Source organism: Pleurodeles waltl, chromosome 4_1, assembly GCF_031143425.1.
Source record: "Pleurodeles waltl isolate 20211129_DDA chromosome 4_1, aPleWal1.hap1.20221129, whole genome shotgun sequence".
Classification (NCBI taxonomy): domain Eukaryota; kingdom Metazoa; phylum Chordata; class Amphibia; order Caudata; family Salamandridae; genus Pleurodeles; species Pleurodeles waltl.
The window spans coordinates 763,454,487-763,471,569 of record NC_090442.1 but is presented as its reverse complement, the minus strand read 5'-3'; the positions used below and the strand labels follow the sequence as shown (position 1 = coordinate 763,471,569).

General features: G+C 42.6%; 1 protein-coding gene across 2 annotated transcripts in view; it reads right to left on the bottom strand.

The window, feature by feature from the left end:
* Positions 1 to 17,083, bottom strand: part of PRRT4 (proline rich transmembrane protein 4) — a 122,310-nt gene that overhangs the window by 81,286 nt on the left and 23,941 nt on the right. For both annotated transcript variants that reach the window (XM_069229380.1, XM_069229381.1), the window contains exon 2: positions 5,647 to 6,796. In XM_069229380.1, the coding sequence (XP_069085481.1) occupies positions 5,647 to 6,610 (964 nt within the window). In that variant the 5' untranslated portion in view covers positions 6,611 to 6,796. The remainder of the gene's footprint in view (positions 1 to 5,646; positions 6,797 to 17,083) is intronic.

Here is a 17,083-nt window from a genome sequence, read left to right as displayed (position 1 = left end):
GAGCAACAGAGGGTACTGGGGGAGAGACATAGACTAGGGAAAGAGCTTGAAAACATATGCAATCTCATTGAGCACTTCACACAAAAGAAAAAAAAAATAGTGTTTGAAAAGCAAGCAAGGGAAGCCTAATAAACAGATAATAAAGAGGTAATGCTCCAAGAAACGGGCAAAGACAATATTGACAGCCTAGAACACAAAGAAGAACTAGGCAAACAAGTGTGACAAGGAAAGCAAACCAACCTAGTAGGCTCAAACTAATGATTATTTTCTACAACAGCCAAAAACCATCAAACATGCACAAAACAATGTTCAGAAAGATGCCAACCCACAAGAAAAACAAAAATCAAACCTAGATACCACAACCAATATGACAGTCACAGTCCCCAGATTACATTCAAATCCCTTAGAAGATCAACCACTGCCATATCTTGGGTCAGAGTCATTAAACAAGCAACCCTCCAACAATATAATGAAAGCAGAAATACAACTCAGAAAGATCTCAGAGCCCACCATTTTAAGGAGCTTTCAAATGCTTCAAGCAGCACTCAAAGGTGTATTCTGATGTTAAGGCTTTGCTTAGAATTCAGGTATTTTCCTAAAGCCGCTTTTTAATTAAGTCCATCTTAATTTCCATCTGAGTGTTTCATGCACGAGCTTCTACGCTTGTATGTGTAGCATTCTACAATGCTGATTAGAAAGTGTATTTTTTTATCAGCACAGGCACCAGCAAAAGTTTGACAACCAGCTCATATTTTAACATTGACAGAAGGCAACCAACTCCTCCCTCCTCTAAGATGTAACCTTCCACCCAAATCTAAGGTGGGCAAAAGGAGATGTATTGCCAGTTCCCCGTCTGCCCAGCGCTGGCTTGCCTAGTTAAGGTTGGATGGCAAAACTAGGAGGGTGACTACTACCACATTGGTGTTGGCAGTTACCCTGGCAATAATACTGCCATGTCCTACAGTCTTGGAGTCTCAGGCATTTGCTCTGCCACCCGTGCACATGAGTAGGGAAATCTCAGAGGGCTTGAGCCCCATTGCTAGACCAGCCTTCTCTTCACCCAGTAGTGCAGAAGATCTGGCTGGCAGTGGGGCTTCCACCAGGTAGATCCTAGAGGTTTTGGCGACCCTATAGGGAAATGAAGTAGGCAATGCAACTCCTGGCTTGTTATCATTTTGATGTCTTATTACTAAAGCTGTGTTTTGTCCCCTGTTTCCACTGTGTGTAGCGTGTTCTGGCTTTGCCTTTCTCATGCACGCAGGTAGCATTTAATAATTTATTTATTAATAGTTTCATACAGCGTGTACATAACCCAGTGGGGATTCAGAGGACTATATATTTGTGTGGTTTTACAAGACTAAATTGGTATGAAAAATCATATCCATGCATAAGTATATACAATATGTAGCATATATTCATGGAATAGAAAATGTAAACACGATATTTGAAAAGCTATTACATTACCCGATAAAAATGCTAAGCAATATTAGTAGTGGCAATCGAGATAACATTTCTTACAGTTCCTCATACCGAGTTGCTTTATTCATATGTGGGACTAATGCTGCAATATTATATTGTTCAGGTCTATTTGACCATTTCAAAATAAGGGTCATCCTAATATTCGATGGAATACAGTCTTGTGAAATTGATTACTTCATTGTTTTCATTTTCTTGAATGCTAAAAGTTTGAGTTTAATGATGCCAAAGCTTCGTAGGAGGTGTTGTCCGCCTATAATTGTACATTTTTGGGCTATGTAGTGCGAGGCTTTGACATAGAGAGCTGAAAGCTATTGGCAAGAACACTTGAGAGAGACGTAGACAGATCTCCATAAACAACAGAGCGGGAAAAAAGAGACGATATTCGCCTTCGAACCAATCCTGACCATGTAATTTAGTACCCCAAGAAGTATTAAACTTCTTAGTTTCTTTTGAAAAATCCTGGAAGGCATGTCACACAGATCCACGTAATGAAAAGAAACTAGAGAAGAGAAGCAAAATTAATCCTTAACCTAATATTTGCCGTGTATTGTAGTAGCAAGGCCACTGGAGGTATGTGGCAAGAGAGCACCAATTATGCGGCAGGGGTAACTAAATTATGCAGAAATAAAAGGCAAATTATGTGATAAAATGTGGAAATTTTGTGATAGTATTCCTTATTTTGTAACTTTTACACATGGTAATACTGCCTGGGCAAAGATTTCACATCAGTACCAGTTTAAGAACCAAATACAGAAATAAGCAACTGAAAGACACTTAAGCATTGTGAAGGGCCTTCTACTACGTGAAGAACACATCACCACATCTTTAGTAACTTTTGATCCGTTTGATCTATAATTTTTTTTTTTTGTTACAATCTGTAGATTATGCAGCACATGATAGATTATGTGGCAAATGCAGCAAATCCATCATTATGGGGAAACAGTGGCCACAGAATCACATAATTCCGGTGTCTCCTGATTGTAGTCGCCTTGGAAGGACTGAACTTTTCAATTTTATTTTACAACATATTCAGGAAAACCTTTTCTTGTGATTTGCAGGAAGTGTTCCTTATGTTCATACATACCCAATTTATTATACAACACTGAATTTATTTTTTTCGACTCCATCTTTCAAAAAACACGGACAGAATTATGACAGGTTTCTATCCATGGACTGCCTACTGTTTTTTTTTTTCATTAAAATTCAGTTGGACTTTGAACAAGAGATTTCTAGAACTATTTTATGTGGCTATTTATGAATGCTGAACCACGGTTAAGCACCATCATATACATACATTCTAACAAAAAACAAAATTCGATTATTTTGATTTGCAGGGCTACTACACGAGTAAGCATTGCAATTTCTGTGCTTTTTATTTTAACAAACAACAGATGCATAGTTATTGAAGTGTTTGTATGCTCTTTGTCATTTAACAGGTCCACCCATTCCACCTTAAAAGGACCTTCCCTTGAATTCCTCATACTGGATTGAACCATGAACTAGTCGGCTGTAACGGCATAGGGAAGTCTTGCTTTCAAGGTAACCTTCAAGCAAACAAAGTGTCTCTGAGAGGCAGTCCATCCAGAAATGTTTTGGGCTGGTGATACCTACTCTACTGGTTTCCAGTTTTTCTTTGAGTACCACCCAGAGGAGGAATGTGGGTAGAGGAGATTAAACACCCACCTTTACAAGCTCTGATCAGGAAGGAAGTTCCCATCATCTTGAGCAAGGCAGGGCATCCTTCAAGACTATGAGGAGGACAAATATTCATCAAAAGACAGCTTCCAGGCTTTGGCAAGCTTGGCCAAGCTCACCTGAACCCTACCCTACTATGTCCTAAACTTCAGGGTCATGCCGGCGTCGGCTCATGCAGTTTATGTGATACGCTTCATGTTCAGACTCTTCCCAAGATTTTTAGCTCAAGCTACTCGTGCAGATATGACCATGAGAGCCATCTTCTCTATGACCAGCGCTCTTTCATCTGCATCTTCTTTGAGTTAATTAAAAAAGGGTAGACTCGTAGAATTGTTATGAGATGTACCATCCCCAGCCCAAATTTTTTTACCTTATCGGTTACTATTCAAGGTTGGCCTCAAAGTCATGTTCTTTAAATATCAAAGTAAATAAATATATTGATTGTCGTACACCAAATTGAGCCATTACTGCATCTCTTGATCAGTACAGCTATCTCAAGAATGGGAAACCAACTTCCCATCTGACCACCGTAGGCCTGGTGTCATATTTCTGAGGCTTGCAATATTTATGGTGCAAGGGCTTTGGTAGCCTGGCATGCCGTGGTGCGCAAAACTAATTGGCAATGCTGGGCAAAGTCAGTCACATGTTGGCAATGTCCACCCACTTTTCCGTGGCACAAACTCTTGAAGCCTCTAAGTGAGTAATTGCTCCCGTGCATGTAGGGTCAAAGGGGGACGTTGCAGGAGCGTATTCTGCTGTTCAGAAGTAGGACACCAGGTTGTGACTCTTTAGATCGATTTTTAAAATCTTTTGTTAAAGCTTGATGAATTCTGCTAAGCACCAGAAACCAAAGCAATCTTTTAAGTGCCAACCATAAAACAAAAATAGCAAAATACATTTTGTACCGAATAGTTTGGTTGCACTATGACATGGTTTATAGAAAAAGACCAAAAGGCTTGGGTAATAATTGCTGTACACAAATCAATAAAAAGGTAATTTAAAACCAGAGGCTGTCCTCAAGCACGAAGAAGATTAATGGGTGCTGTTGTGTTTACCTTCAGAGTACAGCAATCTAACAGGAGTCGAACTCCCTCAATGTGGAACAGTCCAAACACCAGCATTATTTTTACAGTTTTCCTATTGTTACAGATATCATAAAGTCAACAAAAAATGTCATCCAGTTGGGAGCTCAGCTCAACCCATGCCTCGCACTGTGAGCCTGAGAAAGACCAAAACTCCACAACAAAACCCTTCCAGTAACACTCGGTCGCTAAATCAAAATACTAACCCCGCCTTTTAAGATGACATGTCAATAAGAAAGCACGAAAAGACTTAAGGCTTTATTCACTGTTGCTTTCTGTATTTGCAAAGCCTGCAGTGTGAGAAATTACAGGCTCTGCAACAGTAAAAACCAGACTCGCAATGACATTGAGAACTGGATTTGTGAATCCCGTTGTTCAAGTGATTCACAAGGAAGTAGGGAGACTACCCCACCCCCCCTTGCAAAGGATATGCATCAACGTTTGCGAACAAAATTGTGGCCACAAACAATTTGATCCCGCCACATCAGAAGGGGGCCGTTCATTTGCAAAGTGGAAGTTGCCTGTTAGATGCCCTGAGGTTGACTGCAGGCTCCCCGTGATGTACCCTACTATGGTGCCACATTTCTTAAAATACTGTAGGATCTGTACTGCTATGAGTTAAAGGTCACCATATGGGGAATCTGCGATTGTGAAAGAAGTGATGGAGGTCAGATGTCAAATGCCATATTTGTGTGACCCTATTGAATGGCCATTCAATAATGTAATGGATTAACAAATCAATAACTGCACAAAATAAGGGCCATATGTACGAACACTTTTTCCCATAGACACAGAATGGGGAAAAACCTTTGCTACATCTGGCCCTAAGGGTTTAGCCTCACAGCAGTTGCTGTGTAAAACAGTAGTTTTTTGGCAACCTGACCTTTACTACACCATGCAGTAACTCTGTAATATCGCTAGTCCCATATCATACAAATACGCAATTTAACAGCAGTGTTGGGCCTAACGCAGTTCTTTGAACCCTTGTTTTGGATAAATCTTTAGAATGATAAAATACATATTAAACTTGCATAGAAAGTATAATATGTTAGGTTGACACGATTTGGGCTTTCTCCTAGTATCTAGGAGTGAGGGCCACATACAGACTAACATTGACCACAGATTTTAGACAATCATTTAAGCTTAGCACTTTACATATGTTAATGATATTGCTTTGAGCTTTTGTTTGGGACATTTAAATCGAAGTTGGTGGAGTTGCTCTCTGGAACTTTTATATACTCGTGAATGTTGTTCCTCCTTCTGCTTAATCCCATCAGGTAGGTTTCCTTCCTACTTAACTCTGTGATGAATACTGCTTCTCATCTGCTATACCTGAGATAACATTTTAAAAGTAAAATAGCCAATTATGAAGACTCAGGACACTACTTACTTGACGGGATGATGTCTTGAACACCAATTTCCAACGGTGTTGAGGTTGATGTACTTGTGAGTACTGGAAGCCTGTACATACCATCCATGGTCTTTTCTGTGGAAGATGTGTGCTTGACCACATCAAGTGGAGCTATTTTTGTATCTTTCTCCATGTCATAAGTCACAGAATGTTCCGGTAACTCCAAAGCTGCGTTTGGATTATCCAGGTTTTCATACTGAGTAGATTTTTTTTGTGGTCCCACAGTTTCAAGTGACTCTTGCCCTACTGCGGTAGGTATGACAACTAACATAGGCCTAGTGGTGGAGGGTGCCTCCACGGAGAAGACAAGGCCTGGGAATTGGGACTCTAATGTGGATTGAGGAGGCTGCATCTCTCCTGGAGGGGAAACGCTAGATGGAAAGGCAGAAGAAGTGCCTTCTTCACCGAGGCTGGGGGACACAATTGAAATACTCCACTCAAGGGTTGACTGTCCCCGATGGGCTAACTTATCAGTGTTTACAATTGCATGCTGGGAAGTTTCATAGAAAGGTTCCTTGACAAGTTCTTCTTCTGGCAAGTCGTAGCTGGGAAGCCAAGGGTTTATAGAAGACTCATTGAGGGGAAGTTCTGTCCAAAATGGATTCACAGGCGTCAGAAAATTAGCTAAGGTGGACGACTTCCCTTCCTCCTCCGAAAATATATCATCCTTCAGAGGGTCTGAAAGGAGAAAAGAATCTATGTTGCTCTCCAAAGTCGTCTCTAGATTACCAGTCTCTCCTCTAAACACTGGGAGTACCAAACTGGGATCCAACAGAGAGGTGCTCGAGTCTGTAGAAAGCTGCTCCATCTCTCCTCCATGGCTTGTGACATTTCCAACAGGAGTTGGCGAGGTCTGATATATGTCAGAGGTGGCTAACACATTGCCAGAGTTAATCAATAAGGCGCACATAAGGTAGACTCGAAACTGTTCTACAGAAGCCATGCCACCCTTCACAGGCCGTCTCCAAGTATGAGTAGGGGTAGCTTCAACATGTCCCTGGAGATGGTCCCTTCCTAGCCTTCATCTCACATCATGGAGAGTGACTGTCAGGTTGTTACTGCAGGCCGTTCCTTCATGTTCATTTTTCCACAATAAGATTCTCCGCACCTGTGTATCAGCAGGCTATTCCTAAAAGAAAAGAATAAGCAAAATTACCTTATAGGCACCATCTGCACATCAGAGCACACCTTCAAACCACACCAGCTCACAGCAAACTGGAATAATGCCTTCCACTGCGCCACATCAAACTAGCCAGTTAAACTGCAAAGTGCAACATTAGGCCCAACTTTGGCGATTCCTTCACTGATCTCCAGTCACTGTCACAGTGCAATTTAAAACTGGCCCATACTTGGTTCATCTGTCAGTAAACTGGGATGTGTCTCGCACCAGTAAATGATCTTCGTGCCCAGGAAATCTTAATTTTTTTTTGTTTTAAATCATGCAAAATATACAAGATTGGTCAGAAATGGAATCCTTTACCTTTCTTCCTTCAGGCAACCCCAGGGCCCACGCTGGGATCAAGGTTAGTGCTGATTTCAGGTATGTCCACCAGAGATGTCCATACCCAGCTCATTGCTTGGCCTAGCTTTGGTCTTTCGGACACAGGTAATAAATCACCTAGATGGAAATGCTGTGAACGTATCGATCTGAGTTAGTAATTGATTTGGATTTCTTTAGGGTCGCTGGTACATTGCTAACTACTGGAAGCCCTGATTAGGTGGTGCTGAGGGCAGGGGACAGACCCGGAAGCATGTTTTGGATGCCAGTCTGAAAGACTAAAAGCTTTTGTTTCCCATTAACAATCCAGTGGGCAACCTACCCAATTTGTCATGAGCGTGGAGGAGTTTCAACTGGCTGGCTGGCAGTATCTCTGAAATTGACCCCTTTTATCAGTTTAGTCTACTGAAAATAATGCATTGCCGTTTTCCTGCAATGGATGCAAAACTGACAAGATTTTCTCTGAAATCAGCAATTTCAAAAATCTAATTTGTATGATTACAATTTAGTTAACAGTGCCATAATTTCTCCTGCACCATTTCTCCCTTATAATGCGCATTTCTCCTACATGACCCCATTTTCCCTTTCATTTCTCCGATTTACTATCTGTTTCTTTATAATTTCCTTCTCCATTCCATTAACCTCACTCCATATCTGTCCTTCAACCCAACATTCCTTTTCTTACCCCTATTGCTTGCCACATTTCCCTTTATCTTCATTCACCCGCCTTACACTCATTCCCATCCTTTTCTCTTCCCTCCCTTACGCTTCTTCTAAACTTTTTTGCCCTCGTTCTTTCTTCCTTACTCTCTGTCCTGTTTTGGATCCTTACCAACATACTTGAATGCTGATGTATGCTGCGTCTGGGGTGTAACATAATACTTGCTTTTACATTTCTCTTACCCCTTTTGTTTCTCCTCTTCATTTGTCCAACTGTGTTTTTTCCTTCACTCTCCCTCTTCCTCGTTATTTTTCCCAGTGCTTAATTTGCAAAACAATAAGTGCTCAAAGTTTTTCCCAAAAGCCCGCAGCCAGATTGTTGTCTGGATTCCACCTCATGCCTCCTTTTTCCACCACCATAAAGTCCCTGCTCCTTTCTTCCACTGTTACAGCTAATTGTTCATCACTTCTAACTGATTTTATCACTTTCCTTTAGATTTTCTCTTCTGCCTCCTTTCCTCATTTTTGTGTATTTCTCTCTTGCGCTTGGTTAAAGTCTGATGAGGATTGGATCCCAAAAATGAGAGCCAATGGACACGACCTGCAACCGCGGGCTCATATTAAACACTGCTCTTTCCCATCATATTTTATCCCTCAACACCCTCGTCTTGTATTTTTTTTCTCGCCGCAATACTCCTCGGTCTTTCAATCAATGTTCAGCCTGGCTGAGCCCAGCCTTCAGCAGCACCGTGCATGCCGAACTTGGCCCCCCCACAGAAAGCATGGCCCTCCCCAGCACTCTCTGAACGCCCTGGGACGGATGGAGAAAGAAAGGGGCCGTCTGTGCCAGCAGACTGCCAGAGCGAACAATGCACTGTCACCGGACGTGACTCACATGTTCACGAACAACAAAGGCAACCACAGTGCACACATTAGGGGCCGAATCGCAAAACATTTTTGACCAGTCCGATTGCACAGCCTTGGTGAAAACTAAAGTGCTGCAAACACTTTTTCCACCTTATTGTGTAAGTGGATATCTGGAGGTGGTAATGTATGGGAAAATATGTGTGCATATTTGTTATGTTGCATTTTGTTGTGGTGGTGATATGTTATGTTTTCCATAATGCTGCTGTGTTTTAATATGGTTGTGTTTTACTGTGCATGTTTCATTATGTTTTGCTGGTGACATCATAAACGACAGGGCCAACAGCTCAGGGGCGGCTCCTCTGCTAAGGGAGAGTAGCGCTGCCTCACTGGATTGTGGGGAAAATTAAAATAAAATGATAATAATGTTGCGTTATTATCATTTTATTTTTCCTGGGAGAAGGGGCGGGGCTGGGCTGGAGGGAGGGGGCCAGAGGAGGGTTATGTGCACACAAAGTGCGCATGTCTGTTTGGCCGGCCGAGTTGGGCAGGCCAAAAAGACATGCGCACTTTGCATGTTCTCTACCCGGTTGTATAGCACAGTCAAGTAGAAAACATGCCCAGGCTCCCAATCCTAGACTGAGCGGCGAACAGCATTGTGACTGTCTGAGAGCCTGGGAACAGGAAGAGGACGATGACAGAGTGGAGACGTACGCGCCTCCAGAACAGGTAGTCTTTTTTTTATTTTTATTGTTAACCCACCCGACACCCGTTGAGTGGCAGCTGCCACTGCAAAAGCTGAGTGGCTTGGAAGTGTCACCAGAACTCTAAACAGACTATGCGATCTGTTAAATATTTGTCATATTTCATGTTTAATTTGGTGCCTTCAATTTCAAAAGGGTATTTTATTTTCGATCAGGGAAATGTTTACCTGAAGCAGAAAGTGAATAAGTGAACTACACTGTTTGGAGCCTGCAGAAAAATAAATATTAGAGATTGTTGAAGCTGTTTTTCACAAGCTGCAGCTAACATTGGGCACTGTTTTTGTTTACCTTTGATGAACCGAAAGTTGGTTAAGTAGTGGACAAAGTTGAAGTGTGCAGAGTGGTTTGGAGTTGACATGATTCTTCAACTAGTGGGGCACTTGGAAGGCAGGCTAGTAGTTTCAGACTGAGGTCAGGCAGAGGAAAACATGCTTAAAGCTTCTCCTCCATTCACTCTTTCATGTAAATCCAGGAATATAAATTATTTTGGGGTAATACCTGTTAGAAATGGGGTCTCTAGTTGGCAGTCGGTTTGCACCCTGTCTAAGTAGGGACCCTCTCTCTAGTCAGGATAAGGGAGATACCCGCTCAGAGAACCCCTGCTCACCCCCTTGGTAGCTTGGCACAAGCAGTCAGGCTTATTTTAGAAGCAATGTGTAAAGCATTTGCACATAACACACAGTAATAAGTGAAAACACTACAAAAGGACACCACACCAGATTTAGAAAAATAGCCAATATTTATCTATATAAAACAAGACCAGAATATGGTAAAGATCCAACATACAGTAAGAAAAATATGAATTCTGCAAGATTTACTCAAAACTACAGTTCCTTGAAGTCGATAGCTCCTCCTTGGACTATCACTGCATCGTGATCAACAAAACCAACAGTTCAGGCTGGCCACAGCGTTGCGGGCCAGCTATGGTGTCGGGAAGACCCGCAAACAGTACCTTGGATTTGTAGGGTGTCGTGATCCTCGTGGTGAGCCCCGGAGAGCGGCATCACTGACGTTGCGGTGTCGGTTCCGGAGTCGGTGCAGTAGTCGTTGGGCCCTTGAGGTCACACGCGTTGCAGATCGAACTCCAGGCTGATGAAGTCAGGTGCGCCAGCGTGGATGGCGTCGGGGCTGCGGTGCAAAGCGGGACGATGCGAGGTGCGGTGCCCACAGGTCACGGTGCAGGCAGAGACTCGGTGACGGCATTGGTGAGACCAGGGCTGCGGTGTGAAGGGGTCGGTGCGACGTGCGGTGTCCACAGGTCACGGTGCAGGCAGGTGGCGGTGTCGTTGCTTAAGCGATGTCGTCGGTAGGCCCAAGCCAGCGGTGCGGGACGGTGCTTCATGACCCTCACGAGCGGTGTCCACAGGCCACTGTGCAGGCAGGATGCCTGGTGACGACACAGGAGTCCATGGTGCTGGCGTCGGTGGACCAGGGCTGAAGTGCGGGATAGGACGGTGCTTCGTGTACCTCACTAGCGGTGTCCACAGGCCACGGTGCAGGCAGATGCGCCAGTGCCAGCAGGAGCGTCATCGTCGTTTATGCCCAGGCTGTGGTGTGAGCAGGCGATGCTGGAGTGCGGGACCCACAGGTCACGGTGCGAGCAGCGGCTCGGTGAAGTCGTCCGATGACGGCGTCGGTGAGACCAGGGTCGCGGTGCGAAGCGGGGCAATGCGACTCCGTGTGGCGTCGGCAGGTCACGGTGCTGGCCAGCGGTGTCGTTGGTGGCATCACAGTGGTTTCTCCTCTTGAACAGCACAAAACACACAGTTCCCAGGGCTGCAGGTCGAGGAAACTGAAGTCTTTGGTGTCCCTGAGACTTCCAGCAGGAGGCATGCTCCACTCCAAGCCCTTGGAGAATTTTCTCAAGCAGGACACACAGCAAAGTTCACCCTTTGCACTCTTTTCAGGCAGAAGCAGCAACTGCAGGCCAGTCCAGCAAAGCAACACAGCAAAGGGACAGTACTTCTCCTTCAGCTCTTCTCCTGGGCAGAGGTTCCTCTTGATTCCAGAAAGATTCTAAAAGTCTGGGGTTTTGGGTCTTCTTCTTATACCCAGTTCTGCCTTTGAAGTTGGCAAACTTCAAAGCAAAGTCTCAAGTGTTTGCAAGATCCTTCCTTGTCCAGGCCAGGCCCCAGACACTCACCAGGGGATCGGAGACGGCATTGTGTGAGGGCAGGCAGGGAGGGCAGGTGATTGTCCTTTCAAGTGTGAGCGACCACTTCTGCCCTCCAGCACAGATGGCTAATCAAGAAATGCAGGCTACACCCCAGCCCCCTTTGTGTCACTGTCTAGAGGAGAGGAATGAACAGCCCAACTGTCAAACTGACCCAGACAGACAATCCACAAACAGGCAGAGTCACAGAATGGTATAAGCAAGAAAATGCCTACTTTCTAAAAGTGCCATTTTCAAACAGACAACTTCAAAACCAACTTCACTAAAATATGTATTTTTAAATTGTGAGCTCAGAGACCCTAAACTCCACATTTTCATCTGCTCTTAAAGGGATTCTGCGCTTTAAGGATATTTAAAGGCAGCCCCCATGTTAACCTATGAGAGAGATAGGCCTTGCACCTTGAAAACCGAATTTGGCAGTATTTCACTGTTAGGACATATAAAACACACTAGTAGATGTCCTACCTTAAACATGCACTGCACCCTGCCCATTGGGCTACCTAGGGCCTAACTTAGGGGTGCCTTACATGTAGTAAAAGGGAAGGTTGAGGCCTGGCAAGTGGGTACACTTGCCAAGTCGAATTGGCAGTTTAAAATTGCACACACAGACACTGCAGTGGCAGGTCTGAGCCATGTTTACAGGGCTACTAATGTGGGTGGCATAACCAGTGCTGCAGGCCCACTACTAGCATTTGATTTACAGGCCCTGGGCACCTCTAGTGCACTTGACTACTAAATCAAATATGCCAATCATGGATAACCCAATCAACAGTACAATTTCTGTAGGGAGCACTTGCACTTTAGCACTGATTAGCAGTGGTAAAGTGCCCAGAGACAATAAACCAGCAAAAACAGACCTAAATAAATAGGAGGACGAAAGCAAAAAGTTTGGGGATAACCCTGCAAAAAGGGCCATTTCCAACAATACCATTAACTGATGTGCTTGGCTAGAGTTAGAATCACGTATCATAATGGTTTGCATACCGCAAACAAGTGATTAACGCTTAGTGGTTGGCAAGTCCCTGTACAAATTTTTTCAGGTGCTCCATTTTCTGCATCCAAGAAAGAACCACTGAAAAGCTATGCAACAGAATAAAAGCATTCACCCCATTAACAGCCTTGGTGATAAGACACTGGGGAGGAAGGGGCAGGAAGTGTGCTGCTTGGCATAGGTCTCCTGATGGTCTGGCCTGTTTGCATGTCAGAAGGTCATAGATGTGCTGAGGTACACACCTGCTGGTGACCAAGGCAAGAAGAATCCACAGCGGGTAGAAGAGGCTGTTGATAGCGTGGACAGGCTGCAGGAGATGTCAGTTATTTTTCTGGAGAACATTTACCTTGTAGTGAATCCTATTTAGTTTTATTGGGACGCAGGAAATCAGCTTAGCCCTTTGGATTGCAGTCCTTTTAACCTACTTAGCTTGCTCTGTCTTAGTCTTTGTATTTTATTACTTCCGTTAAGATGGTTGCTATTTTCTGTAGTTAGAGAAATCTTTTGATTTGTATTATCAGTGCCACTCTGTGAAGGTTTCACTATCAGCGTCATAATCAAGTGATGTACGCAGGTATTCATGTCCCTTTCTCACTTACGTATGACAGGAACATAATGTACACTTGTTGGGGATTGTTTACATAATTGCCACCACAAGTTTGCCTCCTTATAAATTATTTAGGAACTTACCTGCATCAAGGGTCCTACATGATCTGTATAAACATCTCACACAGACACGGTTATCAGAGGGATTCCTTCCAGATGCCATCTACGCCACCTATGCTGCACGTCAAGTTGCTGCAGGACTCAGCCTTCGTGTCACCATGAAGTCTGATCTAGAGACCTCATTCCAAGGTAAGGGTTGGGGGGCGCTTCTCATGGATATGGTACTGGCAAATTAGGTTAATCACACCTAGCTCTTGTTAGGTTAGAGGTTAGATTCTCTGTCCTAGGGATTTCAAATTTCATGTTTATTACAAGATGGTGGGGGGGTCTTTGTACTCATGACTCTCATCTTCTCAATTATGCTTCTTTCATTGTTCATTATCCTAATCATTGCAGCTCATGCATTTCACTGTAGAGTGCAGTCTTTTCAATAAACCTATTAAAAACTTTCCTGCATTCCCTTCATTGCCTGTGTGTGACTGACACTTATTACGTACGTTAGGAAAGGGTAACTTTCGTTCCACCACGAATTTCCTGAGATGTCGCAATCTAGAGTCTATGCGTAAGGCTGCCAGAAATCACCTTTTACTGTTTGGGTTTTTGGTGAGGTACGGCTTGTGAGCTGGGAGGGTTGGGCCGACAGTTGCGACTTGTTGTAGGAGTGACTTAGTTGCCTACAAACAAAGTGCTACATCTCCTGTGACGTTTGCAAAGATGTCCACAGTTCTGCCATTGGGAACAAGGCAGAGGTCAGTCTTGGGCAAGAGTATTGTGCAGCTGCACTGAGGAGAGATGCCATGCATTAGATGGCACATGTATTACCAGGCCATGTTTGTCTGCTACCTTTGGTTTGCTTCTAGCGAAGCCATTCTTCCATCGTTTTGTGATTGCCTCCAGGAGCAATGAGCAACAAGCTAATAGTCTTGGAATATCACAATCCACGTTCTGAAGGGCCACTGCTTTCTTGTTGGTGCTATCGGGCAGATGTTTTTGGAGTTTTTACATAAGTTTGTGCAGAGTACTGGATTGGTTCTTCTCTTCTTGTGGAAACATAGGATGGGGATTATGAGAAAGGGAAATATTCAGCAGATTGTAGAGACAGGACTAGAAATGTATTACTGTGGTGCCCGCCAGGATTTGAATTTCTACCACCAATCAGGAGGACAGACATAAGCTCATATACCAGTGAGCTGCAGTTTTAGATTGTTTTTTTTCCCAGATAAATACAGTCGACATAAACCAGCAGATGGATATCAGGACTCTGCAGCATCACTCAAATGACCTAGTTTTTTCGCACACATATAACCATGCTTGATATTTCTCAAGCCCAATAAACAAGTTAGCACACAAGAACATTGGCTAGACTTCCGTAAATCTAATGTCTAATTGCCTACAACAAAACAGCAAATAGCCTTACACTGTCTATTAGGTATTAAAACTCACAAACAAGACCAGATTCTGATCTGCAGTGGAATCCAGGTAACCACATCAAGATGCTATCAAACCCAATTGAAGCTTGGGGACCATACCACTGGCAGAATGCATGCCACATAACTATGTATAACACAACATAGAATAACAAAACCTAAAGTGCCTTGAGTTGTGAATGTTTTTTCTTTGTCAGCTGGCAGTGTTAGATATTGACTGATTAGTTGTTTTTTTCCTGTGTAGTATTTTCTGCTGAGAGCTCACTGTTTCCTCATACTTTATTCAGATGGGAGTGTGCAGTTCTATGCTGTAAATTTATGGCATGGCACATTGGATCTTGCCGCATTTATGTTAAGAGTAAGTTGTGCTGCATCTCATGTATTTACTCCGTTTGTGTAGGATGAAGGTGTGTTGTGGTTTGTTTGTTCTGTTTGTGGAGGAGAGAGGTGAGCTGTGTCTTGCCTTGGTGCGTGGAGTTTCTGTGGAGATGATGGAAATGTTCAGTTTGTAACCGTGGGAGGTTCTACCTGGACCGACTTAGGGGTTGACAGCCGTTTCTTGGGGCGTTTCAGTGCGTGTTACACTTCTGCACATCTGTGTCTGTTTCCGTAGAATCTTGGAAGATTCATGCCATTCCTGGTACCTTGACTTTTCTCAATTATGATAGAAACGGGTGAAATAACCGGCAAATAAATCACAGTAGATTTATGGTGGATGAATTTGTGCATGGTTAGTCAAGACTTAAAATGGATGTACTGATTTTTAGATGTGGCCTAGCAACACCTTTAGCTGTCTTCCAAGACTCATGCAATCAAAAACAATTCATAAATGAAAAATATTAGTACGTCTACATAAAGAGGATTGGCTCTGCCTTCTTCATAAATTCACATTTTGCCTCTGCCAATGACAGCATGGGGCAACGTGTTAGCACTCTTCAGCCATCGGCTCTCTTGCACTGAGGGACAGCATTTAGCCTGATGAAAGGTAAACATTCACATTTAAAAGAAGTATACTTCAGTGCAAGCATTGGTGGGCCAATAGATACAAGTGTTTTTCTTTTCTTTCTTCAACTCATTGACTTTATACTTGTTGTTGATCACTTACTGTGCTCAGCTGCATTTTGACTACGTCCACCTTATAGAAATACTATAAACATAGATTACATACATTCTTTACCATTAAAAACTATTTTTTTAGTCATCCTTGTCTGTTCAAACGATCTTTTTGGATTACATTAATGCAAAGCTAACAGTGCCTTTTATTTGCACTAATAAGAATCACATTTTCCTGGCATGTGTATTAGTACACATAATAAAGTAGGAAACTTCAATACAGTTCTATTACACGAGTATGCGATTGTTTTATTGTTTCTTTCTAGTGTGTGGTATTTATTTTATATTTTCATACATTTCAGTTCAAAATGTATTCATTTTTAAAGCGGTGAAGACGATACAAAAATAATACTGAAAAAGGTCCTTAATAAAAAAAATATTAAAATGCAAAATAGTTATTCATAAATGTACCTGTAAGAAATTGGGTAATCATATAAGTGGTGCATAAGGAACTTAAAAGTAAGAAACCAAACTAGAGCTATTTCACATTAAAGTTTAAGGGTAGCCCTTATATAACATTATTAATCATTACATATGTAATCAAAAATAATCATCAACTGGTTTCCAAACAAAATGGGGTGTTACTAGACTACCCAGAAAGGGATAAATGACCACCTTGTCTAGAAAAGGTGATCCAAGACCACCAAGTATTAACTGATAATAGAGATGCATCTTTGCAATTTGATGTAATTGATTTTATTGCGGAGGATAACAAAAGGATAAAAAGGTCAAATCATTTGCAATGAATATCAGATAATATGTAGGTCAAGGAAAGGGATTTACAAACAAGCAATTATTACAAAAAAGTATCAGAGATGGAAAGTATTTTCGTAAAAATATTCCAAATACCCTTCCAGAAATCTAAAAAAAAAACTCTTCATTCAAATTATACATATTTTAAAGAGCAATGCCAACATAATGGAGTATCTAAAAGCTTGGCTCTAAATAATTTATAGAGTACCAGAACAGTTAAATAAAATAAAACTATATATTTGATACAAAGCAACAGGGAGCCAACCAGAGATGTTTGGTAACCAGATTTTCCTCCTCTATTGCTTTTTAAATTGGAAGCATATCACCACAGTGTTAAAGCAGTGGCATGCTTTCTTTCTTGTAGCATATGCTTGCTATAAGAAAAATAACCAATACACCAGCTTGCCAGGGAGAGACCCTAATGCTTTGCTACTGCTAGTTCATTGCAGTGATCTGAAATCCAGGCAAGAACTCACATGTATATGCACCTCAGAGCCACGAAGTGCG